Here is a 17,105-nt window from a genome sequence, read left to right on the forward strand (position 1 = left end):
GTCCTTTGAGGTTTGGGTTGTATTCGATACCGCCGGCGCTTGTGGACATTGCAGCAGTGTTGACAGTGTTCGCGGACTGGTTTGGAACCTTGAACAGGCTCGCCTTGGACAAGACGAGCTATATAAACATGCCCTCCGTCCTGCTGAACGACCACTTCGTGTGGCACGTGACCGGAACCGGAGGGTTTGGCCACCCGGTGGAGACATCCTGGCACGTGCACAGACGAAGTAGTGCGTCGAGCGTGAGATCGCAACAGGCCCAGGGTATTCGTGACGGACGACAAGAATATTCTGCCCATATATCCGGAGACGAAGATGAAGCAACGTCATTGTCGAGTCCTTCAGCCAGCTTGCAAAGTGTCCTGTTCTGGAACGATCTTCTCTCCCGCACGAGCTTTTTTCCTGCCACCGACTCGATTGATACCCAGCTCTGGCAGCTCGTCCATGATGTCGATCCACTTGAAAGATTGACCAGAGTCTCTGCGGCGCCATATGATGTTCAAGAAATCTTTATTACGAGCGTGAACCACAGGCGTTATGCCATCCACGTAGACCGAGATGTCACGATTGATTCGCTCGCGGTCAGTGGGCCATGTCTCTATCGCTGCAATGAGGAAAGGCAGCGTGACGAGACTCGGAGGCTCGCCTGATAATGCCGTCGCAAGATCGAGATCCGCAAAGATGCTTAGTGCTATGGTATGTGCCGTTCCGTCATCTTCGCCAAACGGGTGGCGCAGGCGATGAATGAAGAGCTTGATGGCACTTTTGTACACTCGAATTTGGGTCTGAATATGGATTGCTTCCGTTGAAGTAAGCTCGCCCAGAACTTCCGGCGAGAGAGGGGGATGCCATGCTTCGATCCTCGTCAGCAGGTCTGACGAACGAGCTTCCATGACCTCCGTCGCATCAACAGAAGCACTTCTTGATGCCAGGATCCCACATAACTCATGTAGAAAGCGGAATATCTCTGGGCACAACCCCGCCAATATTTCATATCGGAACGGTTGTTCGAAACTCTCGGGCATGTTGAGTATGGGTACTTGCCCTTGCATGAGACTGTCTTGTATGTCAAGGGCGATTTGTGAAACGACCACAGGATGCAGAATCAGATTCTTGGCACTTGGGCCGAGCTGCTTCAAGTGTGTCAATATGTACTGCCTCACCGGTGCATTGTTCGAGCCAAGTACACAATGACCATGAAGCAGGATCATCACACCCAGCCAGAGCCACGGCACAAAGGCTTGATGGTCTTGCGGCAGCTGCCATGAGCTGAATTTGGCAAGAGCACGGGTTCCCTGGCGAATGTTCTTTTCGTACGTGTAGCCAGGCACTTCAACCCCGAGAGCAGTCAGGTACGAGCCATAGAGTGATAGGAAGCCGTCTCGAAAGTCATCGTAATTGGTCAGCAGACATTGGACGGCTTGCTGAAACATTTCGTCTCCAATTCTCGGTGCGACCATAAGATCACCGACATCCTGCGGCTCCATGTACGTGACGAGCAAGTACTCATCCGTTGGATCGAGCCGTGCGGAAAGAAGTCCAAACGGGGGCAGCATCGGGGAAGGCTTGGCTGCTATCATTGTAGCTCGCTTGCAGATGCCACGTTGAACTGGCCGATCTCTTCGAGGACGGCCTGATTGGCGCATAGGTCGGTCGTCTGTACACTTCTTCTTCAGCCTACAGCAGCGGTAGCAGCCGGAGGTGGCATCCGCGTAGAAGCATTTCTCCTTGAGAGCATAGCACGAATCGCATGCGCGGCGTGCGGTCGTAGGTTCATTCCTAGGGGCACCTGCAGTGGGAGATCGAGGTGCTTCGCGTGCCGCCATGGCTCATGATGATTCGGGCGTATCATTGCGTTGGACATGTTGGTGTTGTTGGCATCGCGACCCTGTCTGCTGCGCACGCGACATGGAGCCGACCTCCAATGACGCAGCAGCTCTTGCTCCTCCTCTTCCTCCATCTTCCACACTGCAGGTTCTAGAAGCTCAATCACCGCCCGACTGAACACTCCAAGTACACATACCACTGCCACCACCGCCTCCATCGCCGTCGCCGTCCACCATGCAGCGCATCGAGCCTCGAGCGGACCCCGCTGCTGAACCGCATGACTCGCAACAACACTCCAACACCACAACCACCCCCAAAACCGCTCTCGAACAACGCGGCGGCTGGACGCTTCCCTCTGGCTTCGCCAGCACCGGCCGCGAGTCTCACACGCAATCCTTCGAAGAGATCTACGGCGTACCTGAAAACTTCCTCGAAATCGAAGTCACCGACCCTCAAACACACCAACCTACTTCCAGCCCCAACTCACGCTACACTACCTATCTCATTCGATTGAGCACCAATATCCCCGCCTTCAAGCTCCGACGTTCCGAGGTGAGAAGAAGATATTCGGATTTTGAAGTGTTCCGCGATTTACTGGAGCGCGAATCCGCGCGAGTTAGTATCCCTCCGCTGCCGGGGAAAGTGTATCTCAATCGATTCGATGATGCGGTGATTGAGGAGCGGAGGAAGGGATTGGAGAGATTCTTGAGGATTGTAGTGGGGCATCCGCTTTTGCAGACTGGGAGTAGAGTGCTGGGAGGATTTGTGCAGGATCCGAACTGGGATCGCAATGCGTGGTAATTTTGAGAGGACAAGAGCATGGGGATACCAGGTCTGGGGAGGGAAGTATGGAAGAGCCTCTGCACATAGCGGAAGCCAGGCAAGAGAGGGCGTCGGGTGAAAGAGAGCGAGACTTTTATCTGATGGGACAAACATGAATGAGAGACGAAATGTACGTGTTATTCGAGCGAGCGTTCAGTTTCGTGATTTACTCAAGGGCAAGTCAAATGGCAATGCATATTATTTTGTCGTACGCATTGCTGCTTCCACGCATATTTTCTGCTTCAAGCTCTATCGAAGAATGCCGCTCGGGTCTTCAGTGTGTCCTGCTCTGGACTCCGATACGTTAGGAAGGGACACAGAGAGATGGGGGTAGCATGAGCGAAGGTATGTTGCCATACGCCCTGACAACAGAGACAGCAACATGGCATGGCGCCTTCTACTCTGCGATCACGTTGCGTACTAGCATTATGCAACTCATGTCCACATTCCATAGTGCTGTGAAGTTCACTACATTGTGAATGAATTCCAGCTTTCTTGATAAGTACTCTCTGCTTCACCTCGAACCGGAGCAAAGAGCCCTTCCTAGGCTACAACGACTTTTCAAACCTATGAACCACCCACCATTGTGATTCTTGCTGCAAGGACAAATCACAGCCCTCAATTGCCAACGCAGATCGAAAGCAAATCCAACCTCACACTCCCGAAAACCAGCAGAGACCATTTGCCCTGTCCAGGCTGAATCACGAGCTGACAACATCGACCTCGAAATCGAACGTCAGACTTGCTCCTCTCCAAGAAACCGAGCCAGAACTCCGACACTTCAGCCAACAGCTACTTCGCCTCATTCCACTTAGTCCTGTCTCCTAGGAGAAAGAGATCCTGAACCCACAAACGACATGTGGGCAAAAGTACTACTTGTAATCCTAGCACTCTTTGTAGTACCCGTAGAAACTTCAAGTTCGACCGAGCAACACGTAACATTTACCGAATCCATATCATTCGTGACCGGTATAAGTTCCACGGAACTGGACGACTTCATGCACGTCGTGCTCGTGGGACCTCCGTTGACCAGGGTCCCTGTCTCAAACTGACCGGCTGGGTCCCAGATCTCCGTGCAGCTGTATCGTGGCAAATGTATGTGTGTCTCGTCTCACAAGATCCGTGGTCTTGTCGCCTCCGTTCCTGCACCTAATGCACCGGTGAAATGGTTCTAGAAGGGTTTTGATGATGTGTACCTCCAACCCGAGCCTAACTTGAATGCGACCTTCGAGAAGGGCAGCTACCTAGTGAGGCGTAGGAGTAGGTGCATCACGATGCTGAGTGGTAGTGTACGCAGCGGCAGAACGGTTATGAAACCGCATGCGATAATGAGAGAAAAACAAACAGGATAACAACTCACCGGCAATGGTGCACACAAAAGGAAATAACGAACTTTTGCATCGTGAACTGCACAATGACAGGAAAAAGCGTGCTTGAAGAAGCATTTCATTCATTCGCCCGAATGCGCCTCGCCCGAGCCTGCCGGTAATGGCTTTTCTCATGAATGGTTGGTTTGTAATGTCATCACCGGTTCCTATCCGGCAGACCTCTTTCCAGATCTTCAAAAGCTTCGTCTTCCCTGCTGACAGGCTGTTGCGAAGCCGGGTCATCATTTACCAATGTGATAGCCTGCTCTTGCACGTCGACCTCATCTTCTGTATCATCTCGATAAGGTTCATGAGCATATTGGGAAGGGGTCGAGGCTGCCGAAGATGATGCTCCGTTCCTCGCAAGGGAGCGAACGACATCGCCTTTGCAGATAGGACATGTACGACGGCGGGTTGTGAGCCATGGTGTGCTGTGAGAGGGATGTCAGTGTGGTGTCGTGAACGATGGTGATCACAGGAGAACTTACATGCACTCGGCATGGAACTCATGACCGCAGGGAAGACTCATGACTCTGCTGACGCCATCGATGTATTCCTCCAAGCATACGACGCACTCTCGTTGTTTACCGCCGTACCGCCTTCGCCACTCCGCCAAACCTGCAGCACGTTTCTCTTCGATTTGTTCCAGTGAAGGTGAGGCCATACTGTCTGAATGAGAGCCACTGCTTTGTGGGAGATCAGACGCTGTTCGTGCTCGCGGGCGTGAGCGTGTGCTGATAGGTCGCGAAGCTGGAAGAAGAGGTGTTGTTGCACTGGCTTGTGATGAAATGGAAGTTGTGGAAGCAGTGGAGCTCGGCATCGTCTGATATGTCCGGACCGGTAATCGCTCAACGACAGACTTTGGTGCCCGCCATCTTCGTCTGCGTATACGCGAGCGCAGTAGAAGAAGTGCATATACTACTGTCAGTGTCACGAGAGGCGACACAACAAGCACCAATAATGTATCGAAGAAGGGCGACGAAGACATCGAGGCGGGCGAGAGGGTGACCCACAGACCCTCATGATGTGGCGTGCCCTCTGCAAGGTGAGGTTTCCGGTTTGAGTCGGGACTCGTGGGCTGCTGCGAGTCCTGCTCATGGTGTTCCGGAAGGCCAACAAGAGGTTTGTGTGATTGCTCAGGGTGGTGATGACCGGCACTGAACAAACGCCCGAACCAGCCTCCAGACTCCTGCTGCTCTTCAGGATGTAACATAGGAGCATCTTTCTTGGCTTCCGCTTTCTTCGGACTGCCAATATCGACGGCTTCATGATGACTTTTCCCATATTCTCCACTCCCCGGTGTGATGCTGCCGCCTTTGAGTGACGCCTCAACTGAAGTGCTTTTGGGTCCTGCAATCGCGCTTGAGCGAGACGCGTCATCCTGAAGATGCTGTTCTTTCTGTTCAGCGACCATATCTGGGTCCCGCCAGTCCTGCACACCGATGACAAAGCCGTCATCAGAGCCAGCTTTCTTCGCGCTGGCGGCCTCCGAAGATGGTTTTGTGATGGAGTCTTGCTTGATAGCTTTCTGGTCATGCAAGTCGTCCTCAAAATCTTCTTGCAGCACCCAGCCCGGTTTTCCGCTACTTGGAGGACGCCTGCTGTCAGCGGTGTGGGAATGACTGCCAAACAGCGAAGCAAGCCAACCAGTACGTGGTCGCTGCACCTCTTCTGCCTTGTGCTGCGCTCCTGAACCTAGCTTCGCCGCACCGCCTTGCTTCTCCTGCGTTACAGAAGTGGCCTTGCTGCCCGCAGCTGTAGTGGTGAAGTTCGGTTTGTCATCTGACGAAGGCTTGTGGGGCGATGACTTCTGCCCCAGCGTTGGAATCACGATCTTCTTCGACTCAGTAATACCCTTGCCACCCGCCGGCATCAGGCTCGACAGGAGCTGTGCAGTGGTGTACGATGTGAATAGCGAGGGAATCGTCACATTTGACGTATCTCCGCGTGCGTACATGGTCACCAGGGGCCCACCTCGAATATCGTCTCCGACAATCAATGCAATCCCCCCTCTGCGCTGTACCCATTTCACCTTCTCCAAAAATCCACAACCGCCGCGGCTGAGCAGAACGACCTTGCCCGCGATCTCGGCACTTTCCTGTAAAGACTGAATGTCGGCATGGGTGGGCTTCTTCGTACTGCCAGCCGAGTTCCCGTTCACATGGATACCGTCTGATGCCGGGAGGGGATGGTGTAAATGATCATCTGTCCCATCGTCTTCTGTGGGATACTCCTTCTCTGGCTTTTCCTCGTCTTCGTCCTCCACAGGATAATCTCTTTTGCTGTTGCCTGCCAAAGGCCCCTTGCCTTCTGGTGAAGAAGTCTTACTCTTGCTCTTGCTCTCGCTGACGGGCTTCTTCGCAACGATCCAGCTGCCGTCATCCCATCCCGGTACGTCGCTGCAGCCTAATTCACCTCCAGCGCCCGCGCCAGAGCCTCCCCGCCCTAGATGGTCATTTCCAAAGCCACTTCCGATCCACAATTGCCCGCTCAAGCTCTTGGCGGGTAGCAGTGGCCCAAACGCTGCAGGTCGAGCCACAAAATTTGTAGAATTGTCGTCTGTTATGCTGATGATGGCGCTGGGTGGAAATAAACTGGACGGTGTCCGCCAGTTGAAGTATGCTCCCAGGCCCCCGCGCTCTTCTTCGAGTCCGTCATCACTGTGCCAGGGACCCACAACGACGAGAAGGAGGAATGCAACGATGCAGGTTGTGAGGGTGAGGATGAAGCGGAGGGGTCGCATGGTGAGTGTTGTGCTACGGAGTCGCGGATGTCGTACGTAGGCGGTCGACACGCGACCTCGCCGCGACAGCGATCACGTTATCATTCGCGGTCGAGGTGCAGGATTGTGGGGTCGAGGAGTGTACGATCGCGAGGTGAGCGTGGTGGTAGCAGGCTGGAGGTGGCGCTGATCAGGGTGGTGATGATGTGTCGATCTGCTGCTGGCGGACCGCTCTTTCCTGGACGCTCTGTGCAACAATGGCCGGCCTCGGCACAGAGGGATGGTTGGCTTGGAGGTGAAGGAGAGGAGGGCAGAATGTACAAGAAGAGGTGCTGCGGAGAACAGGAATAGGAACAGGAATCAGGATGATAGGGGAGCTCTTACACACTTACGTCCTTGCTTGTCGTGGTCATGGAGGAGGCCTGTAAAACACTCATCACGTGCGAACAGACTCGCGGACCTCATGACAGTGAAGAATATGGCAGAACAGCACAGCGCGACATATGCACACTCGTCTGCTGATGCGCACGTCATGTCCCATGCTGCACGACACGCTGGGCCGTCTGCGAGCAGCGTCTCACGTAGAGTGGGAGATCTGCTCTCAACATGCCTGAGGCGATCCCAGGACGCTGAGACTTCGGTGTGGCGTGTGTGCCAGCAGAGCTGCGACATCCTTGCCCTTGCACATGCACACGCCGCCGTTGGTGACGACAGCGATTCTTCCCAAACGCGTGGTCCGACGACATGTGGTTGTTTCGACATGCGTTCGCGTCCACGTTCTGTCTGCATTCCACGGCCACCACCTACGGAAGGCTACGAGAACATGTCCGCCCTCTTGGCTCAGCATCAGAGCCAGGACGGATCGGGAGAAGACGATGAAGGATTGCAGCGGGGCGGCATGCGCGCTGCAGGTATCGCGAACTCCCACCTACTGCACTCCGCAGACGCCGTCCTCTACGCTTCATCTTGTCATCATCATTGCACCTGTCGCAGCTCCACGCACCTCGCCCGTGGCCACTGCCGCCGTTGCTGCTGAGGGAAATGGCCGTTGCAGCTGCCGATCATGCCGTGTGGCTTTCGCTGGCTTCGATTCGCTCCGCCTAACGGTTCGCCTGTGGGCGTCTGCTGCAGCGATGGCTCCTCCGATCGACAACCCGCCTGTGCCGCTATACGAAAATTGGATGGCCGTAAGCCGATTCAGTGTAACGCATACCGAAAAAAGTGAGCGCGGTCCAGCACCAACAAGCTCAAAGCATGTCGGCAATTCCAGAGCGCGCAGTCGTCACTGCGCACGGTGTGAGTCTGCAGCTGCTCCCTTTTGTCAAAAAGTCGTTCAGCCTTGCCCGATCGACTTCTTTTCGCACATTGCTCTTGCGTTCCAGCGTGTGTTTACCTCGTGGCACCCATCTCTAACCGTCTCCGCGTCTCCATCTTCTCCCCATCATACCTCACAGCTATCACATTGACCTACACCCTTCGGACGAGCCTGATATCTACGCGACATTCATCACAGCATACACCTACGGCATCGATACCCGCGCACACGAGCGGCCATCGGGCTCGACTACCTATCACACAGAGCTCCTCTACAGCTGCAATACCGCCCTCCAATAAAATGGATCCCAACAAGACCTTCGTCTCCGTACCAGGTCTCGGCAATAAAGAGGAGCCAGGACATCTGAATGAACACAGGCTGCCGTTCATAGGATTTCTGCCAAACCGAGTTCGCAACCATTTCATCGCCATGGTCGGCGAGTTTATTGGCACCTTCCTGTTTTTGTTCTTCGCCTTCAGTGGAACACAAGTCGCCAATGCTGCAGCATCCGGAGCGAATGCCGGCAGTGAGGAATTGGCTCAAGTGCCCAATGCTCCTGTGCTGATGTACATCGCTCTGGCTTTTGGTTTCAGCTTGGCTGTGAATGCATGGGTATTCTTTCGTATCAGCGGTGGTGCGCTTCATTTCGAGTTCAATCAAAAGTCATGCACGAGCTGAACGACTGCAGGTCTGTTCAACCCAGCCGTCACCCTCGGCCTGGCCCTGATCGGAGCGATCAACTGGGTGCGAGCGCTTCTTACTTTCATCGCTCAGATCCTGGGTGCTATCGCTTCCGCAGCGGTCGTGTCGGCCCTCTTTCCTGGCCCGCTTGCCGTCTCGACGAATCTGAGCGCTGGCACTTCGCTTGCTCGCGGATTGTGTGAGTGTAAACCACCGCAGCTACACCAAAATCCAAACTAATCCTTCCGCAGTCATTGAGATGTTCCTCACCGCCGAGCTTGTCTTCACCATCTTCATGCTCGCTGCCGAAAAGCACAAGGCCACTTTCATTGCTCCGGTCGGCATTGGGCTCGCGCTCTTCATCGCTGAGCTCTCCGGCGTCTTCTTCACTGGTGGTGAGTCCTCACGTGTCCGAAACCGAGATTCGAATCGCTCAGCTAACACTATCCCATAGGTTCCCTCAACCCGGCTCGCTCGTTCGGTCCTTGCGTCGTACTCCGCTCCTTCCCAAGTGCTCACTGGATCTACTGGCTGGGACCAGCGCTCGGTTCGCTTCTTGCAGTTGGATTCTACCGCTTTGTCAAGGTCTTAGAGTACGAGACCGCAAACCCGGGTCAGGACTTCAACGAGCACGAGGCAGAGCACTTCGAATTCGATGAGGACAATGCAGCAACTGGCGCTGATGTGGCTCGACCTGTTCCAACAGGTCTCAGTCCCATCAACTCACCTGCCAGCCGTGACTCTGCACAGCAAATCCCAGGCTTTGGGGACCGCCTTTCGCAAACGCCTCCTAGCACTGGCGTCCCGAGCGCTCCCAATGTTCCAGGGCCGGCCACATCCCCATCAGCCTCTGGTGCGCCGCTGACCCGTAGCGAAAAGAGCCATGACGATGTCGACCTTTCGAAACTTGAGAACGGAATGCATCCGGGTTATGGTCGCTAGGACACCGGCAATAGGAAAGAGCAGCCCGATACTCGAAGGAATAGCACCAGCGATACGTTCAGCACTGCGAAGACGCCATCATTGAACGAGATACCGCCAACACCCAGCAAGCTGCCTGGAGAGATGGTCATTGCGGGCAAGCCGTATGTGCCTTCGGTCAAAGGCGACGAAAAGCGAGACAATGCGCCAGCAGCCAAGGAAGAGAGGCGTGATACTCCTCCAAGCAAGGACGACAAGCGCGGCCCTGCACCTGTGAAGGATGAGAAACGTGATGCTTTACCAAGCACGAACGAGAAACAATCTGTGGCACCGCTCAAGGCCGAGAGTCGTGACGCTGCACCACTCAAGGACGAAAAGCGTGAAGTTCCGCTGAGCAAAGACAAGGATGCAGGGAGCGTCGCACCAGCAGGTGCAAATGGGAAGCCTACTCTTGCTGTCCCATGAATGATTTGAGCGCTGTATTAGTATACTAATGATAGATACGAACACATGATACCCCTACGATTATCTTGGACACCGGAAGATCTTCACGTTCTTTGCATTCGATGGTAGGTGAGACGATTGCGATGTCATTTGATGGACAAGTTCGCATCGACGCTGAACAGCTCCGACCGATACCGAGCAGCACAGGTTCACATCACTCACTTCCCACTTGTGCGCCAACGATGCACAAGAGACCCCAACTGCCGTCGGCTCTGTAGGCCACACCGAGTCTAGATTGGTGGGGATGGCATATCTGAGGCCGCAGTCGTCGCACCCGTGGTAAAGTCTTGGGTCGAATTTTCTGGCGTGGTCCTCATCTTTTGAGTTCCAAAGGTACTAGATAAGTGTTAATTGAGTGAGCTGCATCACCGCTTCCATTTCACACCTCTTACAGTAACTCACGAAGGACAAGATGGGAATCAAGGACAGAGCACAAGACCTCCTCGGGAGACTTCAAGGAACGAAGGACATTGACAAGAAAGACGACACCGCAGGTCACACCGTCTCTTCCTCCTCTCATTCCGACGATATGAAGAGAGGAGCGGACAAGAGCGAAGCTGAAGAACGCACATCGAAATCACGAAAGATGATGGATCCTACTAAATCCGATCTCGACAACATTTTACCCCGCGAAGGCGTTACTGTACAAAGAGCCGACAACATCGCCTCTTCGTTGTCCCAGATGCCTCCCGAAAGCAAGCTGCATCCCACCCGTCGAGGCATCTCCCAAACCTCCTTCTCGCACTGCCTTCGCTCTCTTCCAGCCGAACTCCAGATGCAAATCCTCCCCAACTGCCTGAAAAAGTTCTGCATCACCATCCAACCCGAGCGACGTAACGCGGAAGCAGGCGCAAATCGGCCACTCGGGCCAACATACACTTCCAATCACTGGGCTCCTTACGCCAAAATCCAAGCCGAGCACGGACTGGACATGCAACTCTGTCGGTCTTTGTTCTATGGTGGAAACTATTTTACGCTCGATTACGGTCAGTCCGCCAGGGATGAGTATCATTACGAAAGGCTTCACGATAAAAGTCAAAATGCACTCGGCAAAGAAGATCATCAGGAAGAGGTGCCTGCGACTGTGGATTTTCGGGACTGGTTGAGTGGTGTTGAAGATGAAGCGGAAGGCGACGGGGGCGAGAGGGACGAGTATGTGAGGAGAATTCGGCATATGAGGTTTTATTTAAGGCTTTTGAGGGTTTTGGTGGAGGTTGTGAGGGTGGGAGATAAGGGGGTGAAGTTGGTGGGGACTGTGAATCGTAAGGGGGATAGTAGTTTGGGGGATTTGGAAGTGTTGAAGGAGAGGTTTGGGAGGGAGTTGGAGCGTATTGGGGATCGTGTTGCTGGGCAGGGTGGACTGGAGAGAGAGCAGTGGGAGGAGGTGGAGAGTTTGGTTACGAGGTTGTTTCATGTGCCAAGATGGTGGGAGAAGACGGATGATTCGGAGTGATGGATGATAGATGTGAAGTGCTTGGCTTGAAAGTTGAGTATTGGAATGTTGGTAGCATTGGTGGAGGTTGGAAATTATACGATATGATAGTGTATTGTCGTGCCAGAGAATTGCAACTGTTTCGTTCTAAACCGTACTCTACTCGATGTTCTAGTGCACGGACGCTGCTGAATAATTGACGCGACAGTTTCGCGTTCGCCGAATTTCTGCCTGTTCTTGCCCGCTCCACTTCATGTTGTTACACAAGATGCTGCATATTCGCCCGCCGCAGTTTGGACTTCGACATGATGCTGCAGAGTGTACTGGTGAAGAACAGATCTGGCGCAGCGTCATCGCAATCAAGAAGCTTTCCTTGCACAAGGGGTCAGAACACATTGCATAGCACTGGTTACAAAACAGAGGAGGGAGTCTTTGGCTACCTGAAGAGTACAACCGTTGCCTGGATCTTCGGCACGCACAGAACGAGGAATGAAACGATTCATGTTCAACGTTCAATTATGTGGCAAAGAATACAAGCTTGCTGCAAGCACGCATCTTCTGTTCTTTTGGCGCGGCCGAGCCTCCCTCACGCCTTGACGATTGGACGGTTCGAAGCATCACTCATACGATCCGCGGCTACATCAACCAGCAGCGGGCAACGATGGACGCCGACGGAGGACCAGATGTTGGCTGATCTACTCGCCAAAGGTGTCGCGGACAAAGACATGCTCGCCATGTTTCCTGGTCGTTCGTTGTATGCTGTCACCCGTCGTCGCGAGAGATTGAACTTGACAAGATTCAAGAAGCAAGCTCCGTACTCCCAGGCCGAAGAGGAAACACTCTTGCGCTTACGGTCTGAGTGCAAACCGTGGACCACAGTATTATCGGCCTTGCCACAACGCTCGAGGGCCGCGTTGGAGAGAAGACTTGCCCAGCTCCGAAGAAAGGACATGTCGCCAGAGCCCGGGACGACGCAGTCATCCGGATGCAGGTGGACTGACGAGGAACAGCAGAAACTGAGAGGCTTGGTGAGCCAGGCATTGCACTGGCGGGAAATTGCGCACCTCATGCCATCACGCTCAATTAGAGGTCTGCAAGCTGCTGCGAGGGCGATGGGGTTGCCAATCACCCAAGCTTTTAACAGATGGACGACCGCGGAAGACGAAGCATTAATCAAAGGTCGCGAAGCAGGTATGACGTACAAGTCCATTCACGCGACAATGCTACCTGGGAGGACACCGGATGGAATGAAGAAAAGGTGGAGTAGGTGCTTGATATACCAGAAACGCTGACATCGTATCTTGCACGCCTGCCTTTTTCAAAGGTGAGATTCCATCATAGATCAAACTTGATACTCATGTGCCAAGAACAAACACAATCGGATCTCACACGAATGACATTTACGAAGCAAGCACGCGCTACTGGCCTTTTGAACCAACGATTCTCCGCTTTTGACAGCACCAGAGCAGACATGTCCGGGCCGCACAAGCTGTGAGCTTGCGTCCATGCGGATCGCTCCGAGCTAGTTGGACTGTCTGCGTCTTGCGCGACTAGCAGATTGATCGCAGCCCAACATATCATCAGTGTCAAGTGAAGTAAGCTAGGGCACTACAGCTGTAGAGATGTAAAGCTCGGGGTACAATGGCCACCAGGAACCGTAGGAGCGGCTCTCCCCGAAGGCGGCGTTCGAGGGAAGAGAACCTGCTCACAGAGAGAGAGATGTCACTAGTGATGACACATGCGACACGAAGTGACAGGCTCTGCCAGCTTGAATCCTGTGGGGGCGCCCGGACAATGACGAGCATTCAAGTTGGACCGATAGCGAAACGACCTGCGCTACATTTCTTGAATACAGTAATGTGACCACTCACGCCTTTCTTCATATCTAATCAACTAATGCTTACGCTTCCGCGCAGTCTGTATGCCGAGCATCGAGACCCAGTCCGGCGATTTCCTGTGCGCACTGATATTAGTCGCGCAACAAACCTGTGCTCAGCGGGAGAAGCTTACTCTGGAGCAGCCGGGGCTTCAGTTGGAGCAGCCTCTGCGTCAGGGAGAGTTACAGTCGTGTAGCCATCGTAGACCGTTGTAGTGCTAGTGCGGCGGATCGTCGAAGTCCTCGTGGTGCTGGTTCAACGTCAGTCTCTCAATATTCGACCTCTTCTCTCGGAAGTCCGTGAAACTCACATGATAGTTGGGCGAGGAGTGGAAGAGGCATTCTCCAAAGTGACAGTCACATAGCTTGTCGGTCCCGTAATCGTACCGGTCGCGCTCGCTCTTTGAGTAGTAATGACCTCTGTAGCGTACTCAAACTCCATGGTAGTGGACATGTAGAACGTGGTCACCTGCTCAGTGACATTCGCCACGTAAGTTTCAACGATGACTTGGCTGAGACCGTGCAAGGTTGTGGAGATATTGACTGAGGTAGTGCGGGTTGCCGATGCGGTGACCAGAGAAGTGCGCCAGACTTCGTATTGGTGAATGCACTCCTCTGTGCCGTTGGCGTACAGAGCGCAAACCTTGAGATCGACGTCGGAAGGCGCTTCTCCAGCGGTCATAGCTTGCCATGCTGCAAGATAGTAAGTTGTCAAACGCTGCACTGTTGGACGAGGCGTAATTGTCGCATCTGTCGTCGCGAGGGCACTTGCATTCGCGTCTGCCGTTGGAGACGCTAGGACATAGCCATATTCGGTCGAAAAGGTAATGTCTTGGTCACACTTGCTGACAGTATATTTTTCCACAAGCCCAGTCAAGGTGGTGGCGCAGACCATGGTCTGAGTAGGGCTGTAGATAGTTGTGCAGGTGCCGTTTCCAGGAGGAATAGAAAGCGAGTAGTTGCGCCATGGAGATGACATCGTAGTCATCGTTGGGAGTGGAGTCACCGGATAAGCTGCGGCAGGAGGGAGCGCGCAGAGAGTGAACTGCGGAACATAGGATGTTTCGAGTTGACTTTGTTGCGTGATAGCGATAGGAGACGCGCCAGGAGATGGCGTCAGGTAGGTCAAGACCACTGGTTCCGAACTGGTCGCAGGCACTTCTACAGCCTCAGGTGTGGTTGTTGGCGATGCCTCGATCGGGGGCCCGATCTGCCTTCGTTGGATATTGACCGCTTCATGCTTGAATTGGTGGAGGTGGCGAGCATTTGCCTGGTATGCCAAAGTGTGAACGAGAATCGCAACAAGAGAACGAAAGTGAGCCATGGTGGCAGAAAGATTGGTGCTGCTAGAACGAACGTGTTAGTATTGTCGACTTCGGTCGTATCCTCGAGACAGTCGACCGTGAGGTAGCACCCAGTGCTCAACCTGTATTGCTGTAGAGGACGCAGAAGATCGCGCAGATCGAGAAGTGTATTGGACATTCCTTCCTCGAGACGCAAATCAAATACGTGGTTGATGAGCCGAGGTGGCGGGCTCATGGAATGCAAGGCCGCTCGTGCTGCTGGGTTGCACGACCTTGCATTTATGAAGCATGCCAAGAACTCTCCAGGTACTCCTGTCTTCATGTTGCACGTTTCCCGCATACAATCGTTGGCGGCTGTATCGTAGCTGTTCAATCACTTATATCGTCGCCCGCCTGGACCCCATTCGCTTGACCTCGTTTCTGCTGCTTCTTCGAAAGGCTTCGGACCTCGTCGCTCAGCTTGCTCAGCTTCTCAAAACTCTTTTTCTGCATCCTCCTCATTGACTCAAGTTGCGCCTTCAAGGCGGCATTTTCCTCTTGCAGTTTCTGATTCTCTGGTTTATCTTCATTGTCATCGAGTGACATGAAGTCATCGCCATTTGCACCAATATCGCCATTTGACTGATTCGGCATCTTTCCCCAGTTCGCGAGCTCATCTAGACCTTCATCGAGCAGAGCTGTTGGAAATGTCGGGGCAGTCAAGGCAGAGCGGAATTCTTCTGATCCTAGGTCGAGTTCAGATGAAAATTGCACATTGGCTACATAGTTGCCAGGCACAGCTCCGCTTCCATTTACATCAAAAGCGCCGAACTTGGGCTTGACAATCTCATTGATTTTGATTTTCTTGGTACCAGACTGTTGACCATGGTGTCCGCTGACTGGCAGAAACATGAGATTGCTGGCAGGGCCTGGGAGAGGAAGTGGTGTAAGGTTCGTGGCAAAGCTAGTTCGAGCGACGTCCCAGCTAAGCACTGCTCCAGATTGGTGGCCTGTGAGTATCACACTACCATCATAAGAGACGTCCAGACTCAAAGCTGAGCCATGAGAAGCATCAGGGAGCTTCCATCGAGAAGCTGCAGGGGGCTGTACAGGATCAAGTGCTCCTTGTCCGTTCTGCACCGCATCCAGCTCCCCCGTGGGCGGCGTGTATAGATCGAGCTGTTGAAGACAGCCATCCTCGTAGCCGACGTACACCGCTCGATCGGCCGGATCTAGTGCAGCACAGAGAGGGGTTCCTGGCAAGAGATATGTCCGCAGGATGTTGCCGGTCTTGTAGTCCCACACCAGGCACGTTTTATCCTTTGATGTGGAGATTACGAAGTTCAAGTTGAAGGCGCCATGTCCAAGTACGAGGCCGGTGATTTCTGCATGATGCGATGAGAATGTCCGAAGAGGTGACGCGCCGCCTGTGTGGGTAAACGAAAGAAGCTGAGGTATTGACCAGACATGGATAGTCGCGTCCTTGGAAGCTGAAAGCAGAAAGTTCGAAGTGGCATCGACACCGAGTGCGCTCACAGCTTGCAGATGAGCTTGATTTGTGGCAACTTGTCTCCCTGTACAAGTCTCCCATAGGAAGATTCGTCCTTCAACAGTGCCAAGAACGAGCACCGCATCATCGCAGGCCAGGGTAATGGTTGAGATCTTCTCGGTGAATGGGACCGTAGCCTCTTGGTTGCCCTTTTCCCGATTGTAGACGTGTACTGCTCCTTTGCCTTCTTGTGCGGCAAAGATGTGACTTTCACTTATGGCCAAGCAGTTCGGGGCCGTCGCAGATTTCTTGAAGATGGCGCGCTGTTGTGCAAGCGGCTGAAACTCGTGAAGGAAGATGGCTGCATCTTTGGCAACATTCATTCCAGGGGCCTTGGAAGGTACGCCTATCGACGCTATGAAGTGCTCTGAGAGCATCTTCGTGGCCGGTATTTGTTAATTCTCAACTGAATGTCTCGCGCAAAGGCGAGGAAAAAGTGTAGTCTCAGCTTAGAGAGGTTGCTTCACTAAGCTTCTTTCGGACGCCGGGCCAAGAAGTGGTCTGAGCCGCTGAGACTTCAAAGCTTCTTGCCTCCTGCTGCACCGCTCACTCCATTGTCACTGCCGACATCCACGATCGACATCTGATGCGGTAGGTCGCCAATCTTTCTGTCACCGCGACTGGACTATGCGCCCCCAACGTAGGCCCGCTCCGGTTGTTGTGCGCACGATCGATCACATGGCAGAGCCATGGCATTTAGCCGGCAAGCACGATGCCGTCTTTGGTGCTCCTCACGACCGACACGTGCAATTAGGCAGAGCGACTGTCGAGATCATGATTTTAAATTGATTAAGAAACCGTGGCAA

General features: G+C 53.7%; 7 protein-coding genes across 7 annotated transcripts; 3 read left to right on the top strand and 4 right to left on the bottom strand.

Annotated features, from left to right (window-relative positions):
- Positions 1 to 341: 341 nt before the first annotated feature.
- On the bottom strand, positions 342 to 1,826 carry CKM354_000152800 (uncharacterized protein; the record flags this gene model as incomplete). Its single annotated transcript, XM_044796656.1, has 1 exon — positions 342 to 1,826. The coding sequence occupies one exon, from the start codon at positions 1,824 to 1,826 to the stop codon at positions 342 to 344; it is 1,485 nt and encodes a 494-aa protein (XP_044652591.1).
- Positions 1,827 to 2,061: 235 nt separating this feature from the next.
- Positions 2,062 to 2,628, top strand: CKM354_000152900 (uncharacterized protein; the record flags this gene model as incomplete). Its single annotated transcript, XM_044796657.1, has 1 exon — positions 2,062 to 2,628. One exon carries the CDS (start codon positions 2,062 to 2,064, stop codon positions 2,626 to 2,628), a length of 567 nt encoding a protein of 188 aa, XP_044652592.1.
- Positions 2,629 to 4,173: 1,545 nt separating this feature from the next.
- Positions 4,174 to 6,759, bottom strand: CKM354_000153000 (uncharacterized protein; the record flags this gene model as incomplete). The annotated part of the gene is made up of 2 exons (XM_044796658.1): positions 4,174 to 4,447; positions 4,505 to 6,759. The coding sequence occupies 2 exons, from the start codon at positions 6,757 to 6,759 to the stop codon at positions 4,174 to 4,176; spliced, it is 2,529 nt and encodes an 842-aa protein (XP_044652593.1).
- Positions 6,760 to 8,353: 1,594 nt separating this feature from the next.
- Positions 8,354 to 10,120, top strand: CKM354_000153100 (uncharacterized protein; the record flags this gene model as incomplete). The annotated part of the gene is made up of 5 exons (XM_044796659.1): positions 8,354 to 8,687; positions 8,742 to 8,933; positions 8,986 to 9,129; positions 9,189 to 9,625; positions 9,677 to 10,120. 5 exons carry the CDS (start codon positions 8,354 to 8,356, stop codon positions 10,118 to 10,120), a joined length of 1,551 nt encoding a protein of 516 aa, XP_044652594.1.
- Positions 10,121 to 10,571: 451 nt separating this feature from the next.
- On the top strand, positions 10,572 to 11,612 carry CKM354_000153200 (uncharacterized protein; the record flags this gene model as incomplete). The annotated part of the gene is made up of 1 exon (XM_044796660.1): positions 10,572 to 11,612. One exon carries the CDS (start codon positions 10,572 to 10,574, stop codon positions 11,610 to 11,612), a length of 1,041 nt encoding a protein of 346 aa, XP_044652595.1.
- Positions 11,613 to 13,484: 1,872 nt separating this feature from the next.
- CKM354_000153300 (uncharacterized protein) lies at positions 13,485 to 14,791 on the bottom strand (the record flags this gene model as incomplete). Its single annotated transcript, XM_044796661.1, has 3 exons — positions 13,485 to 13,545; positions 13,602 to 13,718; positions 13,779 to 14,791. The coding sequence occupies 3 exons, from the start codon at positions 14,789 to 14,791 to the stop codon at positions 13,485 to 13,487; spliced, it is 1,191 nt and encodes a 396-aa protein (XP_044652596.1).
- Positions 14,792 to 15,140: 349 nt separating this feature from the next.
- CKM354_000153400 (uncharacterized protein) lies at positions 15,141 to 16,676 on the bottom strand (the record flags this gene model as incomplete). Its single annotated transcript, XM_044796662.1, has 1 exon — positions 15,141 to 16,676. The coding sequence occupies one exon, from the start codon at positions 16,674 to 16,676 to the stop codon at positions 15,141 to 15,143; it is 1,536 nt and encodes a 511-aa protein (XP_044652597.1).
- Between the last annotated feature and the right edge of the window lie 429 nt (positions 16,677 to 17,105).

Source organism: Cercospora kikuchii, assembly GCF_019650295.1.
Source record: "Cercospora kikuchii DNA, contig_00001, whole genome shotgun sequence".
Lineage (NCBI taxonomy): Eukaryota > Fungi > Ascomycota > Dothideomycetes > Mycosphaerellales > Mycosphaerellaceae > Cercospora > Cercospora kikuchii.